This window comes from Schistocerca gregaria, chromosome 4 (genome assembly GCF_023897955.1).
Source record: "Schistocerca gregaria isolate iqSchGreg1 chromosome 4, iqSchGreg1.2, whole genome shotgun sequence".
NCBI classification, from domain to species: domain Eukaryota; kingdom Metazoa; phylum Arthropoda; class Insecta; order Orthoptera; family Acrididae; genus Schistocerca; species Schistocerca gregaria.
Genome location: NC_064923.1, coordinates 214,962,404 through 214,979,718, shown reverse-complemented (window position 1 = coordinate 214,979,718; position 17,315 = coordinate 214,962,404). Strand labels below are relative to the sequence as shown.

Here is a 17,315-nt window from a genome sequence, read left to right as displayed (position 1 = left end):
AAAAATAGAATTTAGTAAGTCCTTATGTCAGATACTTTCTTGATATTATAAAATATCTACATATTATTTAAGTATAATTGGGTGCATTATATGCATGTGTCACGTAAACATTTCTTGTTTTCTGGTTTTCATCATAAAACTTGTGGACAATAACTTTCAACTATGAATAAGTTATGATAATTTTACCTACTGTATTCATATAGATTTGGAATAAATTACTCTAACTCTGTTTAAGAATTACAACATTTTCACATGTTACCTATAACCTTTTAGTATTAAGAAGTGAGGGGCAGCAGTAAGGTTCGGCATCACATACATTAAAACTGGTGAGTTTATTTCAGATATTCTTAGGAGAGAGAGAGAAAGCTGTAAAATCTTTAATCTGCAAGTCATAAAATTTGCTATTTAAGTTTTTAATCAACATTAAACATCATAGATAAAAAGGATCCCTAGTTATATCTAAATTTAAATGTAAATCTTTTGTATACATTAAGGACACTTCATATTTTCTTATGAAAGTGCGTCATAGCATCCATGATGATTTCATTTTTATAACTTTCTGGTTAAATATCTGAGTGTTAGATCTGTGACAACAGTAAATTTCGATGACATGTAAAGTAATCAGATGACAGATGAGACATTCCTGATGTCAGCTTGACAGAGAAAATGTTGACGAAGCCCCTGTAAATCCCTTCATTTAAAAACAAAATTCACCACGAGAAATACTATGAAAATATTAACAAAGAAGCAACTAAATCACAGTGAGTGCTCTATGAAGTTCATGGGGGGAAAGGTAAGAATCTGACTGATCTTAAAATTTTATTCCTGAGTGTGCCCAATACATGCAAAGTAATTTGCAGGTTTTGACAGTCTTTTATCACACTAAAGCAAGTAACAGTAAGATAAAATTACATTTCCATGCTGAAAAAGAAGCAAGAAAACTTAAAATCTTGAAATAAATACCCAAATCATTGTCCACTGATTATCACCATCAACTACTTAAAACTTTGTACTTCAGACAACTGAAGTGATTGGTGATAAAGCTGTCATCACATCCTTTGATAATATGGCTGGTATCAGATAACATACATTTTCAAACTACTTATCCCTGTGGAAAGTTTCTGCTTGGAGCAAAAGCAGAGGACACAGATGTTAAAACCTGAAGCATCTCTGCTGTTATTTATAAAACACAAAGCATAAAAAGTTTTTAATGTAAGAAATTTGCTCTTATATGAGCTACGGAGATTCAAAGCATATCACAGATTGGTGATGACTCTGTAAGCTAACCATCTGGCCACACAATGCTCTCAATCCATGGAACAAAGTAAGAAACACGTGTATAGACTCCTGGTGAATTTTTTCCAGCACAGTATTTCCCAAATGATGTCACTCCAATAACGTAATACACACAATGATTTCTTCTGCTGGATATTTGAATTGGCCCACCAGAATCACCCTGTAAAATAGAAATAATTTGTGGCATTTATAACTCAAAAAAAATTTAGGAACACATTTTAGTGTTATGTAATTGATTTTACTGTGATATTATCGATGCAAGTTTGGTAACTTAACTGGTAATCTTATTACATGAAACAAAAGTTCTGATATGGTGAAAAAATTGTATCCATTTCAGGAAAAATACAGTAGAACTTAATAATAAAGCTGACAGCTCACGCTAAGCATTAAAGATCAACTTTCATTCATAAAACAGACTTGCTCCATAGTGCATACAACAGAACTTGGATTCAACACCACCAGACTTAATCAAAATCAACAGGCTGATGGAAATGCATACTGTTATTGTTGATAAGAGTGAACTTGTTATATTGAGTGTTCTTGATAGATTTGTTTTTGATATTTGTAAAGTAAGTGTACCAGAGATGTATGTTCATTCTTTGTACAGCCATGTTCTGTGATGTTATAAAAATATATCTTTAGTTTTCTTTATCGTAGTAGGTACTGTTGTCAGTTCTGGTTCTAATAACAAGAGTGACTTGTTATTTGACTCTGAGTTAATTTCACTCTGTGATTTTATGTAAAACATAATTACAGACAACTGTATACATATATGTTTTGTGAATTCATTGCATGTGATCAAAGTCTTATTCGAGTGAACCATGATGCTTAAGTTTTGACACGTGGGTACTATAACTGTCTAATTTCATTGGTCTTTTGTGAAAACCCTTTGTTGCCATTTTGAACTGAGTACTGTAAGTTTGGTTTACATTCAGCTTTAAATGTAGATGCAGAAATTGAAAAATTATAGATTCCAGCAATTTTACTTGTGGAAATTTCAGCTCCAAATTATTTTTCCTGCTGAAAAGGTTCTTGATCTCATGGAGGAGAAACCAATGCCAAATGAAGTTGGAGAGGCAAATAGCATGGAACGATTTAAATGCGAAGCCGATGCTCCTTCTGTCTACTGCAATGGAATTTGACAAATGCAGCTGAAATGTGGGTCAGGCTAAAGAATATCCAAGAATAGCAATCTGCAGTTAATAAAATGGCCTTGAAGCAGAAGTTTTTTGATTACAGAATGTCATCAACAGACAAAATTGCACAACACATCACTCAAGTTGGGTGTTTGGTACAAGCCTCAGCTGATATATAGGTGAACCATTTACAGAAGTTGACCAACTGGCTAAAAATTTGGGAAATCTGCCAACAAAAATTTGGAACTTTTCCCATTGCTAGGGACTGGTGAGCTGAAAATCAACAAATGTTTTTTTCTCTCTCAGTATCCTTGACATCAAATTATCAAACACTCGTAGAATGTGATGAAAAATCAGCAGCATTTGCAGCAGTCAATGTGGATAAAACAAATAAGTTCAACTCAAAGAATAACAAACCTTTAAATATTATTACTGTCCAAAGAAAGACATTTTAGATGTGAGTGCAGAAAAATTTTAGCCAAACTCAACATGAAGACTATACATCTCATGGTGGTGCAAATTTGTACGTAATTTTCAATCATGACTGCACTCAGTACAGATTCTTTCCCAACGTTTTTGGAATTTCCGACTGATCGAAAGACAAATGAGAAACAAAAACCCACAGGACTGAAAAGTGACAATGGGACTGGTTTCACAATTAAGAAATTTAAAAATTATTTCTCACAGAATGTAGTAGTACATGAGAAAATAAGTCTGGTACCATTGCCACACAACCACAAGGCAACCAGATGTAAGTGCATCTATAATGTGAAACAGAATGACAAAACAGAGCGAGAAAACATGTCCATGGCTGAATATGCGAACACTGTGATATTTAGTACAGATGTGTCTCATAAATTGTGGGCAGAAGCAGTAAATTTTGCTGCATATATCTTAAGTCGACGACCATGTAAGCAAACAATAATGTTATGCATGTAAGCAAACAATAATGTTATGCCATATGATTTGGGAAAAGCTTTATCTTTAAAACATGTGACGAAGTTTGGATCAGCAGCACATGTAAACATCCATGACCAATTTAAATCAAAATGGGATATATAACAGGGGGTGATTTAAACTTGCCAGATATAGATTGGGAGTGTTACGCCACCAAAACTGGTGCCCATGACGGGGATTTGTGTGGCATTGTTTTGGATGTCTTGTCCGAAAATTACCTTGAGCAGAGAGTTAGAGTACCAACTCGTGAGGGCAACAAACAGACCTGACCTTATCGAGTCAAGTTATCATAGAGGAAGGTATCAGTGATCAAGGCTGTGACAGCATCTATGACGACGGGTCCTGCAAGGAATGTTAAGAAAGGTAGAAAGATATATTTGCTCAAGAAGGGTGACACAATACAAATTTCAGGAAACCTCAGCAGCCAGCATCAAATATTTGGTGATGAGGATGAAGACGTGGAGAACAAATGGAAAAAATTCAAAGGCGTCATTGAATATGCCTCAGACAAGTATTTTCTCAGTAAGGTATTTTAAGGTATGCGAATGATCCACCATGGTTTAATAGCTGTGCTACGTAAACAAAGAGCACTTTGTCTCAGATTCAAGAGAAGCAAAAGCCTAGCTAACAAACAAATGCTGAATGAAGTGAAAATGAGCATAAGGAGAGCAATGAGTGAAGCACTCAATGATTTTGAAAGTAAGATGCTGAAAACCGACCTGAGTAAAAACCCTAAGAGATTTTGGTCATATGTAAAATCAGTAAGTGGGTCAAAATCATTGAGTCATTTTCTCAACAACAACTCAGGCACTGAAACGGAAGATATCAGAGAGAAGGCCAAAATACTGAACTTGGTCTTCCGAAGTTGTTTCACCATGGAAGATTGTAACACTGTCCCTCCTTTCAACCATCATATAAACATCAAAATGGCAGATACTGAGATAGCTCATTGCAGGATTGAAAAGCAGCTACAGTCACTTAGTAATGGAAAGGCATCAGGACCAGATGAGATACCTATAAGATTGTGTAAAGATTTTGCAAAAGGATTTGCTGCCCTTCTAGCAGTAATTTATTGTAGGTAGCTTGAGCAATGAAAAGTACCTAATGACTGGAAAAAAATGTAAGTCATTCCCATTTTTAAGAAAGGCGGTAAGACAGATCCACACAATTATAGATCTATATAATTGACGACTGTCTGTAATAGAATTCTGGGAAATGTTTTGTGCTCAAGAACTATGACGTTTTAAGAAAATTAACATCTCCCCTACAAAACTCAACATGGATTTTGCAAACAGGGATCCTGCAAAATTCAGCTCCCTGTGTTCCTCCATGAGGTCCACAGCGCAGTGGACACCAGCGCTTAGGTTGATGCTGTGTTCCTTGATTTTAGTAAGGCACTTGACGCTGTCCTGCATTGCTGTTTAATATGAGCTTACAGTGTATCAGAGCACACTTGCGATTGGATTCAAGACTTTCTAGCAGACAGAACTCAACATGTCATTCTTAATGGAACAAAATTGACAAATGTATAGGTAAATCCAGAGTGCCACAGGGAAGTGAGACGGGACCATTGCTGTTTTACGATATATATATATATATATTAAAAACAAAGATTCCAAGACTTACCAAGCGGGAAAGCGCCGGCAGACAGGCACATGAACAAAACACACAAACACACACACAGAATTGCTAGCTTTCGCAACCGATGGTTGCTTCTTCAGGAAGGAGAGGGAAAGACGAAAGGATGTGGGTTTTAAGGGAGAGGGTAAGGAGTCATTCCAATCCTGGGAGTGGAAAGACTTCCCTTAGGGGGAAAAAAAGGACAGATGTACACTCGCACACACACACACACACACACACACACACACACACACACACACACACACACACACACATCCTGCGGATGGATATGTGTGTGTGTGTGTGTGTGTGTGTGTGTGTGTGTGTGTGTGTGTGTGTGTGTGCGAGTGTACATCTGTCCTTTTTTTCCCCTAAGGGAAGTCTTTCCGCTCCCGGGATTGGAATGACTCCTTACCCTCTCCCTTAAAACCCACATCCTTTCGTCTTTCCCTCTCCTTCCTGAAGAAGCAACCATCGGTTGCGAAAGCTAGCAATTCTCTCTGTGTGTGTGTGTGTGTGTGTGTGTGTGTGTGTGTTTGTGTGTTTTGTTCATGTGCCTGTCTGCCGGCGCTTTCCCGCTTGGTAAGTCTTGGAATCTTTGTTTTTAATATATTTTTCCCATGTGGAAGTTTCTTTCTATATATATATATATATATATATATATATATATATATATATATATATATATATATGATCTAATAGAAAGTGTCGTATGCTGTTTAAGGCTATCGCAGATGATACAGTTGTCTACACCAAAGTAGCAACATCAGAAGATAGTACGAATTTCCAGAATAACCTGCAGAGAATTGATGAATGGTGCTGGCTCTGGCCACTGACCCTGAACATAAAAAATGTAACATGCTGCGCATACGTAGGAAAGGAAATACACTACTGTACAGCTACACTATTGATGACAAACAGCTGGAGACAAATAGTGGGAAAAGCAGATACCAGACTCACATTCATCAGAAGAATCTTAAGGAAATGTAATTCATCTGTGAAAGAAGTGGCTTTTGAGGCACTTGTTCACCCTATTCTTGAGTATTGTTAACCTATCTGGGATCGCTATCAGGTAGGACTGATTTATTTATTTAGCTTATGACTAATACAGTCATATCATAAAATAAATATTTACACACAAGAAACTTAAGTTTGGCTTTACAACTGAATATCCAGTCCTTCAATCCAGCGCACTACATATGGAGTTGCTAGCAGGAAGTCCTCTTCAGCACTGTGATAGGCTCGAATCATGCATTCATTGACAATGTGATTAACAGTCTGGTATGGAACCTCTTCTAATATTAAGGAAATAAAACTTTAAACATAGTTGCCTGTAATAATGTGCGTGGAAAGAATAAGCAAGATTTGTATGTATGCTGCCTCTCAGGCTAGAATCTCAATCAGTAGGACTGATAGAGGAGATACAGAATATCCAACAAAGAGTGGCACATTTCATCACAGGATTGTTTAGCTGGCAAGAGAGCATTATGGAGATGCTAAACAAACTCCACTGGCAGACATTACAAGAGACGTGTTGTGCATCATGGTGAGATTTACTATTGAAATTTCAGAACAGCACTTTTCAGGAGAAGTCATACAACATATTACTTCTCCCCACATACATCTCACATACTGACCATGAGGAAAAAAATTGAGAAATTAGAGCCAATGCAGAGGCTTACCAACAATCATTCTTCCCATGCACTATAAGTGAGTGGAACAGGTTTGGAGGGATCAGTTAGTGGTACCGAAAGTACCTTCCACCCCACACCATTAGGTGGCTTGTAGTGGGGTATGATGTAGCTGTAGATGGTAGTGATTTCAATGGCATTTCATAGACTTTTTTGAATCTATTCAGAATACAATAGTGATGCTTGTTTCTGGAATAAAAATTATTGTTGCTACTGGTAACCTATCAAAGAGTGTGAAACGAGAGGTACTATTAACTGTGGAATTGGAATGACAGCTGTTGGAGTGCAATTTTTTGCTGATTCAGAATCTCAGCATTGATGTAATATTTGGGACTTGTTTCTTGTGCAAGTAACAAGTGGTGGGTTCAACATTCTGTGTTGGCTTCAATTATGTGGTGATAATGCTTACCCAAACTGTCTGTCTAATTTTTCATGTTTCCTGAGGCAGTCAAACTCTTCTCCTGTCCTATCTGTAGTTTATAAGTGAATCAGAAACATTCTATCATCGAATTTCATGTGATTTTTTACAGCAGGATACTTTAGTATAGGAATATTTTAGAAAAGGTTTCTCCAGTGTTATCTATATACATTATGTTACATATGTTAGTGATATGTAGTGGAATCATAAGAGCATGAAAAAGAAGGCAATTAAAAAAGACAGCAGTGGTATTTGGTAAAAATCTATGAGATACTGTTTTTATTCTGGTTTTATGAAATATGATGAAAATTAATTAGAGTCATACTCAAAGAATTTCCGTCAAACAAACATGTAAGGTAACTGGAAAATGAAAAGTGTCAGCATATGTGGAGGAGAAGGTGCAGACTATCGGAAAACTATAATTAACATCTGAAGTAATCAGCTCATGTGTGAGATTAGAATAATTTGGTGTAGCAGCAGAGGCAATATGCAGTAAAAACTCTCTTGAATACTAGGTCTTAATATCAATTGTGGTATAATAGAAGTGTTTGTGTTCAGTGTAATCACTATGTGGAGATAACTATCTACCTGTAGAAGTGTGTCATGGTACAGCCTCTTCTAACATTAGGGAAATAGGACTTTAAACATAGCTGCCTGGAGTGATGTGTGTGTGCAAAGAATAAGCAAGATTTGTATGTATGCTGCCCATCATGCTAGCATCTTAAGCAGTTTGATGGACTACAGTGAAATAATAGTTTTTCTAAGTGATTTGGTCTGATCAGTAATGGATGTTAAGTTTGCCTTAGCCTAAGGATCTGTTACTGTGGAGTGTTTTTCAGTTGAATCAATTTTGAATTAGGTAAGTAGAGTAGGTGTTTATTTAGTAGACAATGAAGCAATAATGAAATAATAAAATAATGAATAATGTTGGGGGCTTAATGGTTAGGGAACCTGTTTCTGCAGTAGGGATATTTTTAGAGAATGCCCTCCACTAGCTAATGAAGTAAGAAATAATGGAGCTGACAGACATGATTGAGTAATGAAAAAGATAACTGTATACAAACAAATGTGATGTAACTATATTGATAATCTATTTTGAACTACCCAGCATTGGGTATTGTGTATATTGTGCAGCTGGGAATGAGAGCTTAACAAAAAGAGCAATATTTTAGTGAGGTACAACTCATATAATGCTGCATTATCAGATCTATAGGTTATCTGAAAACTTCTATTTGTGTTCTGAGGAATTATGAGCTTAAAGTGGTAATACTAGAATTAAGAAAAGTAATTTTGCTGATTAACTGATAACTGTGGTGTGAGAGTGACATGAATATTCTGACAGGTCAACTATTTGGTAACATTTGGTGAGGATTGAATTTTCTGGTTGAATGAGAGTGGTACTCAGAGATTGGGAACAATGATTTGGTAAACTTCCATCCCCTTAATTTTGATTTGAGTAGTAATTAAGTTATGTGATTGTGACTCTATTCTTTTTTCATAATGTAATATTAGTAAATCCAGCCTACTGCACATCTTGAGTGTTTGTTAGAGGTAATGTACTTATTTTGGACATTAAAGTGATATGCATCCATAAATGGTGTGAATTTCAAACCAGGACTTGTCATTTTAGTGATTTTGCAAATGAAAAAGAAACCCAAATCTTTCAAGGTTAACCAGTTTTAGACTGTGGTGGAGGAGAACCACCTCCAAGGGAACTGATAGCAGTGCATGTCCTTACTAACTGCCACTTGGACTTGTTGAAGACATGGATGACTTGATGAGAAAATACGTTAATGCTTATTAAAAGAGAGAAAATACTTGTGCAAAATTCTAAACATTGAAAAAGTGAAATTTTCTGTCTGAAAATGAACTTCAGGATGCAGTGCAATTTTTAAGTTTTTGTAACCCATGATCATTTAGTTTTTGAAGCAAGACAGGATTTGTGTAAAGTAATATGTATCTTACAATGTAATCTTTCTTTATCTGGAAAAGACATCACTTATGATGAAAATGCCTATTTTTATTAAAAATATAATTTGTGAATATACACTATATGTAAATATTTTGTATGGGGATTTTCATATGGCCAGCTCATGTAAATAGAAATCTGAGAGAACATATGTACTGTAATTTTTGATAAGGAGATTTCTTATGTAATATTCTTTTGTGCATAGAATGTTAAACCCACTTTCTGGGGGGGGGGGGTCACCTGTGGTCATTGAATTGCCTAGATAGCTATTTGCAATATATATCTGGTCAATCCAGTGAGGGGGTAATGTGACAAAACAAGCTGGTATCTCTTTACTTCCTCTCTTGTTTTGCCATCTGCCTCCTTAAATTCATTTTTGCCTGATTACCATTCATATGTGTGAGCATAATCTGCACTACCACAAAAGAGAAAGGTTAAGGAATGTAGCATCAGGTCTAATTTTGTGCTTAGTTTCGTGTATATAATAAATTTCCTAATTTATTTGGCCCATTCGTAGTTAATACTTTTGTTGTAGGATGAAATCAGTAATTTTTTCCTGACTTACATTCTATTGTTGACTTATAAGGAAATATAGATTGTGTACTAAATACAAACGTTTGGAAGAAAAACTACTAGGATTCTTAAAATATTTATTTGGCCCTATTTAAAAACATATTAGCAAAGCCAGCTCTTAATTAATTCAAAAATAATTATCAGGTTTGTCAAAAGTATTGTATGTATAACTGTATCTGGTAATTTCATTATTTAAACAAATAATTCGGCCTAAGCCTTGTGGTAGAAGGAACTGTTAAAGAGAAGGAACTTTTCAATATATTCAGTTGATTGAATAAGTTATGTTTTAATTGTAATTCCTGTAACTTAAATATTGAACATGTATAGTTTCAGTGCCTATTATGGCGAGGATATATAAAGGGCTAATTTTTGGTCCTGAGACAGTCAGTCCATACCCGGTTTTATCTATTGGTTAGGTTAACAACAATGCATCAACTTAACAGTGGAATAAGTGTAACACAAATAGACCACGTGTTAGAACAATTAATGGCAATGTCTGTTTAATTAATTTGACAAACAGTGTCATATGTACCATATTATTCTGCAAGAACTGTGAATTGTCTGGTTAGGTTTTTACTGCTCATAGCTATTCAACAGCAAACTACCGAAGCAGTACGCTGATGTTGCTTGCAACCTTTTAATGAGGCTTTTCAACAAACATTTACCAATGGTGAACTGGCCATGTAATTGTGTAAAATTGGGGGATTGTGAACAGTGCAAGTAAAGAACTGTGAAACGCAATTGTGCAACTGTCAGCTACATCATTTACAGTAGTCAGTGTTGAATTTCTACTCCTCCCTCCCCCCCCTCCCCCCCCCCCCCCCCACATACACACACACATTTCTCAGCCAGTATAACAATGCAATACATTGACACCAAGGACTATCGATGAAAAAATAAAGCAGGCGAACGTCACAAAGCGATCATCAATTTAGTATTGGAGGGAAGAAATGGGTGATAAAAATCATAGAGGGAGACGAATGGATGAATAAAGTAAGCAGATTCAAAAGGATGTAGGTTGCAGCACTTATTCTGAAATGAAGAGGCTTGCATAGGATAGATTAGCATGGAGAGCTGCATCAAACCAGTCTCTGGCCTTAAGACCACAACAACAACAACAAAGTATCTCTAATAGAGATATGCAAGACTGTTTCAGTTGCATTGTTATTATCAGAGAAAGAAGCAATCCACATAATCAGTCAATGTGTGTCTGATTTTCGAAAAAGATGATCTTATGTAGAACAGATCTGGACTCTCAAAGCAATACTGGAGGATGGAACTGCTAGAAGTAAGAAATACATAGCTGCATTTGTTGACTTAAAAGCTTGTGATTTTAGTGACAGGCATGCACTTTATGAAATAGTTGTGGATAAAGAGACTTGCTGTTAATAAAATAAATTGTTACATACATGATTACAAAAGTTAAATTCAAAGGTAAGATTTTGGAATGATCTGAAATACAAATAGGCTTAAGATAAAGGAACTGCATATCTCCATTACTTTTCAACAGTTTTATGGATAAAGTCATGAAAGATTGGAGAAAATATGCCTGAAGAATAACATATTACAGGCAAAAATAGATAGATGCAGGAACTTTTAATCTTGTATGATTATCAAAAGATTCTGAATAGTTCATCACAGAAGTTAATAGTCAGAGGGAGATAGCATTAAAAAGAGGTCTACAGATATTATTTGGGAAGGCGAAGTATATTATGAATGCCGAGTAAAGCATAGATAAGATTGTCCAGTTCTAGTATCTTCATGATATCATACAAGTGCATGGAGTACACAAAAGTGAAAAATATGGAAGAGTCAGAAAAGCTGAGCTAGCTTTCCTCCTAATGAAGGATACCTTCAATAAGACAGCAATTTCAACTAAAATCATACTAAGATATTACCAGTCAGTGATCAAATCTTATCCATTGTGTGCTTCAGAATATCTACCATTAGCAACATCAAAAGATATTGAAGAGAGAGAGGAAAAGGAGCAAAAGATTCTAGGAGTAACTTGTGGACCAAGAAAAAAGATGATGCATGCTAACTGTATAGAGACTAATTACTACACTTATATGTGGCAGAATATTAAACATTATACAAAAAAAGGTATTAACTTTTTTGGAAAAATCTCAAGAACTGACAACAGTAAACCCTGTAAGAGAATCATTAATCATTTAGCAAGGCCCACAGAAAAGGCAATCCATATGCTAAATGATTTGCTAATGTCAAGAAAGATGTGCAATGAAGGAACATGGTACAAGTATGCTGCTGGACATTAAAACTGATGTACCAGAAAGGCTAAGAAATAATGAAATTTCACTTGTTGTGCATATACAGTGTAAGTAGGAAGAATACATGATTAAATTTGTAAATTATCTGAAGGCATACAGGGTGTAAAATTTAGTAAATGGAGCTGTCACATTTGTTAGAAACAATGACTCTAACTCAACTGGGCAATGAGCTGAACTAAGCTTGGATTACAGACACAGATATTCATTCCATGTTGTTTCACCTTTATATCAGAGTTCATCAGTCATAGTGGCTGGCCAGTGATTGCATGCCAGTCTCTCAGCAACCCATAACTACATGTTTTCAGTGGGAGATAAATCTGGAGAATGTGATGACCAGGGCCACAGCCAAATGTTCTCTGTATCAGGATAGATTAGAAAAGTATGGGCAAAATGGAGTGGTATGTTATTTTGTTGAAAGACAACATCAAAGAGACTTTTCAGATAGGTCACAGACAGCAGCCTTAATGCTTCAGAAAAGTAACACCTGTTGTCTAAATTAACATCTGTCGAATGAAAGACGATCGTGCTATGTACTCAGCAACACTCTGTGGCGTCACCCCAGATGCTAGGTGCCGGGTCTATATGATAACACTATCTAGCGATACTAGTTCTTAGAATCTCCACAGATGGCTTTGTCTGTTGTAATTCTGTACACACTCCTGTTGTGGTGTTGTCATTTGGCATCTCTCTCTCTCTCTCTCTCTCTCTCTCTCTCTCTCTCTCTCTCTCTCTCTGTGTGTGTGTGTGTGTGTGTGTGTGTGTGTGTGTGTGTCCTGTGGCTGACAAACAATATTTGTCAGGTGGGGCCACTGACATCCCACTTAGTGTTGAGTGTGGCCCTCTTGAACCCACAATTCCATATTTGCCTGATAGTTGTTGCACCCTGACCAACACAAGTAATATTATGAATCAATAAACAGCAGTCTTGATAGACCACAATACTGCTGCTGATAAATTCGAATTCTAACACATAATAGTACATATTTCTCCTTCTTGCTTGATGCATAATGCATTCCTTTCATAAACAACCGGCATTTAAATGAAATTTCAAAATGAGAAATCTGCTATGTAATCCTTCCTTATGTACAGAATGTAGGCAGTGTTACTCTTGTGTGGTTGCACTAAAATGTAGGTGTAGCTTATCTGTATATCCAAGCATAGAGTACATGTGATATTTGTTGGTGATGCAATTTCAATGGCCAGAAATGTATTTACGGGATACTAGGAAATTTACCAGCAAATCCATGAGTAGTTTTGTTCCCCTCTCACCCCCCCCCCCCTCCTCTTTTCTCACTGCCTCATCAGATAGAGAACTTTCTGATTCTGGAAGTTGGTATTTGCATTGCCTTTTACTTGTACCTGTGTTTTATGGTACCTGGAAGAAGGGTTCTTTTTTCATCTATTTAGATAGTACACAAGAAACTTCTTGCAGATGACTATATGAAATAGTAACTATGTGATAATTTGTTCACTCATTGAACAAAAAGACTAAAGATATGTGTAGGAGGGAACCATCAGCTATCATGCATTTTCTGTTCATTTACATGCTGGTTACCTTGGATGGAGAGTCATTTTCCGCTGTAGAATAAACTTCAGATGTGCCCCAGGTAAGTTTGTTGGGACCCTTACTGTTCATGTTGTATATTAATGACCTTACAGACAATATTGATAGTACTTCAGACTTTTTGTAGATGATCAGTTGTCTATGATGAGGTGCTATCTGAAAGAAGCTGCTGCATAAATGTTCCATCAGATCTTGGTCCAAAGATTGGAAACTTGCTTTAAATGTTCAGAAATGTAAAACTGTGCACTTTGTAAAATAAAAAAACATAATATCCTAAGACAACAATATCAATGGGTCAGTGTTGGAATCGGCCAACTCGTACTAATACCTGGGTGTAACATTTTGTAAGGGTATGAAACAAAATGGTCACATAGGTACCGTTGTAGGCAAAGCAGATGGTAGTCTTTGGTTTATTGGTAGAATAACTGGGGAATTGCAATCAGTCTACAGAGGAGATTACTTACAAATCACTCTTGGGACCAGTTCTAGAATAATGCTCAAGTGTGTTGGATTAACAGGATATATTGAATGTATACATAGAGGGGCAGCACAAATGGTCACTGGTTTGTTTGACCCATGGGAGAGTGTTACAGAGATTCTGAAGGAAATGAACTGGTAGACTCTTGAAGATAGACTAAACTATCCCAAGGAAGACTGTTAACAAAGTTTCAAGAATAGGCCTTAAATGATGACTCTAGGAATGTACTACAACTCCCCACATATTACTCACATATGGATTGTGTGGATTGTGAGGATAAGATTAGAATAATTACTGCATGCATAGAGACATTCAAACAATCATTTTTCCCATGCTCCATACATGAATGGAACTAGAAGAAATCCTAGTAAGTGGTACACTGGGATGTACCCTCTGCCATGCATCTAATGGTGGTTTGCAGAGTGTAGCTATAGATGTAGAAGATTTATTACATAAATGAAACATAAAAGATTACATGATTCTGAAGATTCTCACATCCAGTTGTAAAACATATTCTAGTACCATACCTGACAAGTGTCTTTGCCTCCTGAAAGGACACCAGCACACATCATTGATGGAGCTATTCCACGAGGCAGAGAACTGATCTTGACACCACTTTGCCATAGGTTGTTGCACACTTTGTTATCTATTATATCAAGAACCACTTTCAGCAAAGTTTCACTTGGTTTTTCAGCTGCAAGGTACAATAACAACAGAAATTACAACAAACTCTGACAGTAAGGCTTTTTGGGTATGATTTTCTACTTTACTCCCATTGACAGGTAAAAATATCAGAAAGATTCTTTTATTATTAAATATCATGTATGTGTGAAGACAATAGTAGTTTCTGTATCCATTGAAGATAGCTATAACTAGGTATGTTTGTAGATTAACACTGTAAAATGGACTAGCAAACAGTAAAAAATGATATTTAACTTTCAAATGCTTGACACAATAATAACAATGTAGAACTCTGCTCTCTGTTGAGTGCTTCTAACAGTGTTGCACTTCGGTTGAAATGATGTCTGGAATCAGATGCCCTTGAAATGTAGAGTAATCAAGGCAAAGGTTCAACTTTAGATTGTGATCCAGTAATCAGATTTAAGCTATCATGAATATTCTTCCAAGGAAATACTTTACTAGTCTGCATCAATATTAATTTCAATTTTTGTTGTAGTGTTTTACTACAGAGATTTGCATAGACTTACATAGTAGAATAGCAGTCATCAACCTGAAAATTGGTTTGGACACCATGGCGCATTAAGGGGGATGCTATTACTAGAAGTAGTATGCATTATCTCCTTCTGACCTGAGAACAGTCTTCAAAGCTAAAGTACATACTCCATATAATTATTCTTTCAATAATCAGTACATGTTTGCTATGAAGTCAAATGATTTCTGGAAGACAAGAAATTCTGCTTCTATCCAACTACCTTGAACTGCGGCTTTCAGGATGTCATGTGAGAAAAGCATAAGTTGGGTTGGTCATACATTCAGAAGACTGTTAAAATTGGACAAAGCTCCAGGGCCCAACAGAATCTCTGTCAGATTCTGTAACAAACTTGCAACTGAGTTAGCCCTTCTTTCAACCATAATGTTCTGTAGATTCCTCAAACAGAAAACCACGTGCAGTGGTGGGAAGAAAGCACATATCCCACCCATCCTGTTGACAGCAGAAGTGAGTCACAAAAGTTCTGTTCAATATCATTGACACCCATTTGTTGTAGAAGTTTATAATACAGGGTGTCTGGCCTAAACATATAATAATATAAACTGCAATAACTTGAGAAGTAATTGAGATATTAATTGATGATATGTTTCTAAAGTATCATAACTCAAACTATTTATTTACACACCTAATACACCTTGATATGGATGCCATTATGGCGCAACAGACATCTAACCTGTATTCCACTGCTCGACAAGTGTTTTGCAGTATTTTAGGTGTAACATGTTCAATAGTTGCACAAACGTGATGGTGTAGATCTGGTACACTTGATTCTTGATAACACCACAGAGCAAAAAAAGAAAAAGAAAAATAAAGTGGTGCAGTGTCTGGGCTTCTAGGCCATGAACTACATATGCCAATCCAGTGATCTAGGAATTCATGATCCAAGAAATCCCTCGCAGTGTTCACCAAATGGCATGGTGTACCATTCTGCTGAAAGATCATCTCATGAGGAAGGTGTGGGACAGCATAAAGCTCCAATATGTCTGTTTATATTGCTACATTAACTGTAGGCTATGTGAAGAAGAATGGAGCTACAACTCTGTGCTTGGGGTGGGGGGTGTTTAGTTCCCCACGTATGACAATTGGGAGTGTGTACCACACCGGAAGCATAGAATGTAGTGTCATCCAATAAACAGACAAAATCAAGGAATGACTCGTTTTCATCTATTTTCACCAGAATTATCGTCATGAATGCCTACTGTTATGGCCTGTCATCAGGCTATAATTTCTGACAAAGCTGCAGTTTGTAGCCTGTCTTCTGGATGACATTATGTACTGTCAAATGGTTTAACTGTTTATGTGCTTGTCACATTGACTTACAAGGGCTCTGCTGGAAGGATGTACAGCTTAATTCAATACTGTACTGTGTACTTGGCAAGATGGCCTATCATTGAAAGCAAACACTGAGTTTGCCAAAGCTGCTTGTCCCATTACTTGATTTTTACATAACTGGGAAAATCATCAGTTGGTCTCAGTCCATACTCTCACTGGAAACAATGTTGTTCCAGTGTAACAGACGTTAGCTCCATGAAACAAAGCACACCAAATACCTTCTGCTGTGGAGTCCATGTGGCTACTGACATGCATTTATGTGAACAAAGCAGTAACATGCATGTGAACACAGTATCATCTGCCACAAGCAAACACAGAAACATTGAGAGTTACCATACTTGCAGAAGGAAACCAACAATACGTATCTCAATTAGGTCTCAAGTTATGATATTTTACATTATTATATGTTTAGACAGGTCATTCTGTCTATTCTGAGATCAAATCTAATGAGGTATCTTGAATAGAATGACCTCCTCCATGCCAACCAGCAAGGATCCTGAAAATATCAATAATATCCAACCCAACTTATGCTTTTCTCGCATGACATCCTGAAAGCCACAGTTCAAGGTAGTTGGATAGAAGCAGAATTTCTTGTCTTCCAGAAATCGTTTGACTTCATAGCCTTGCAAATATAGCCCACAGTTACTGTAAATATACATTAAGTGTCATACACTATATGAGATTTCTTTTGGGTGGAGTTGGATCCAACATCCTCACCAGAAGCTGTGTGTATATAGAAGTTCACACAGCTGGGAGGAGTCA

The 17,315-nt window shown here is 36.4% G+C and overlaps 1 protein-coding gene across 1 annotated transcript in view; it reads right to left on the bottom strand.

Annotated features, from left to right (window-relative positions):
- Nucleotides 1-806: 806 nt before the first annotated feature.
- LOC126266899 (serine protease snake-like) overlaps nucleotides 807-17,315 on the bottom strand; it is a 246,321-nt gene continuing 229,812 nt past the window's right edge. The window contains exons 7-8 of the mRNA XM_049971567.1: nucleotides 14,518-14,684; nucleotides 807-1,456 (exon numbers count right to left, since the gene is read on the bottom strand). Of these exons, the coding sequence (XP_049827524.1) occupies nucleotides 1,283-1,456; nucleotides 14,518-14,684 (341 nt within the window). The 3' untranslated portion in view covers nucleotides 807-1,282. The remainder of the gene's footprint in view (nucleotides 1,457-14,517; nucleotides 14,685-17,315) is intronic.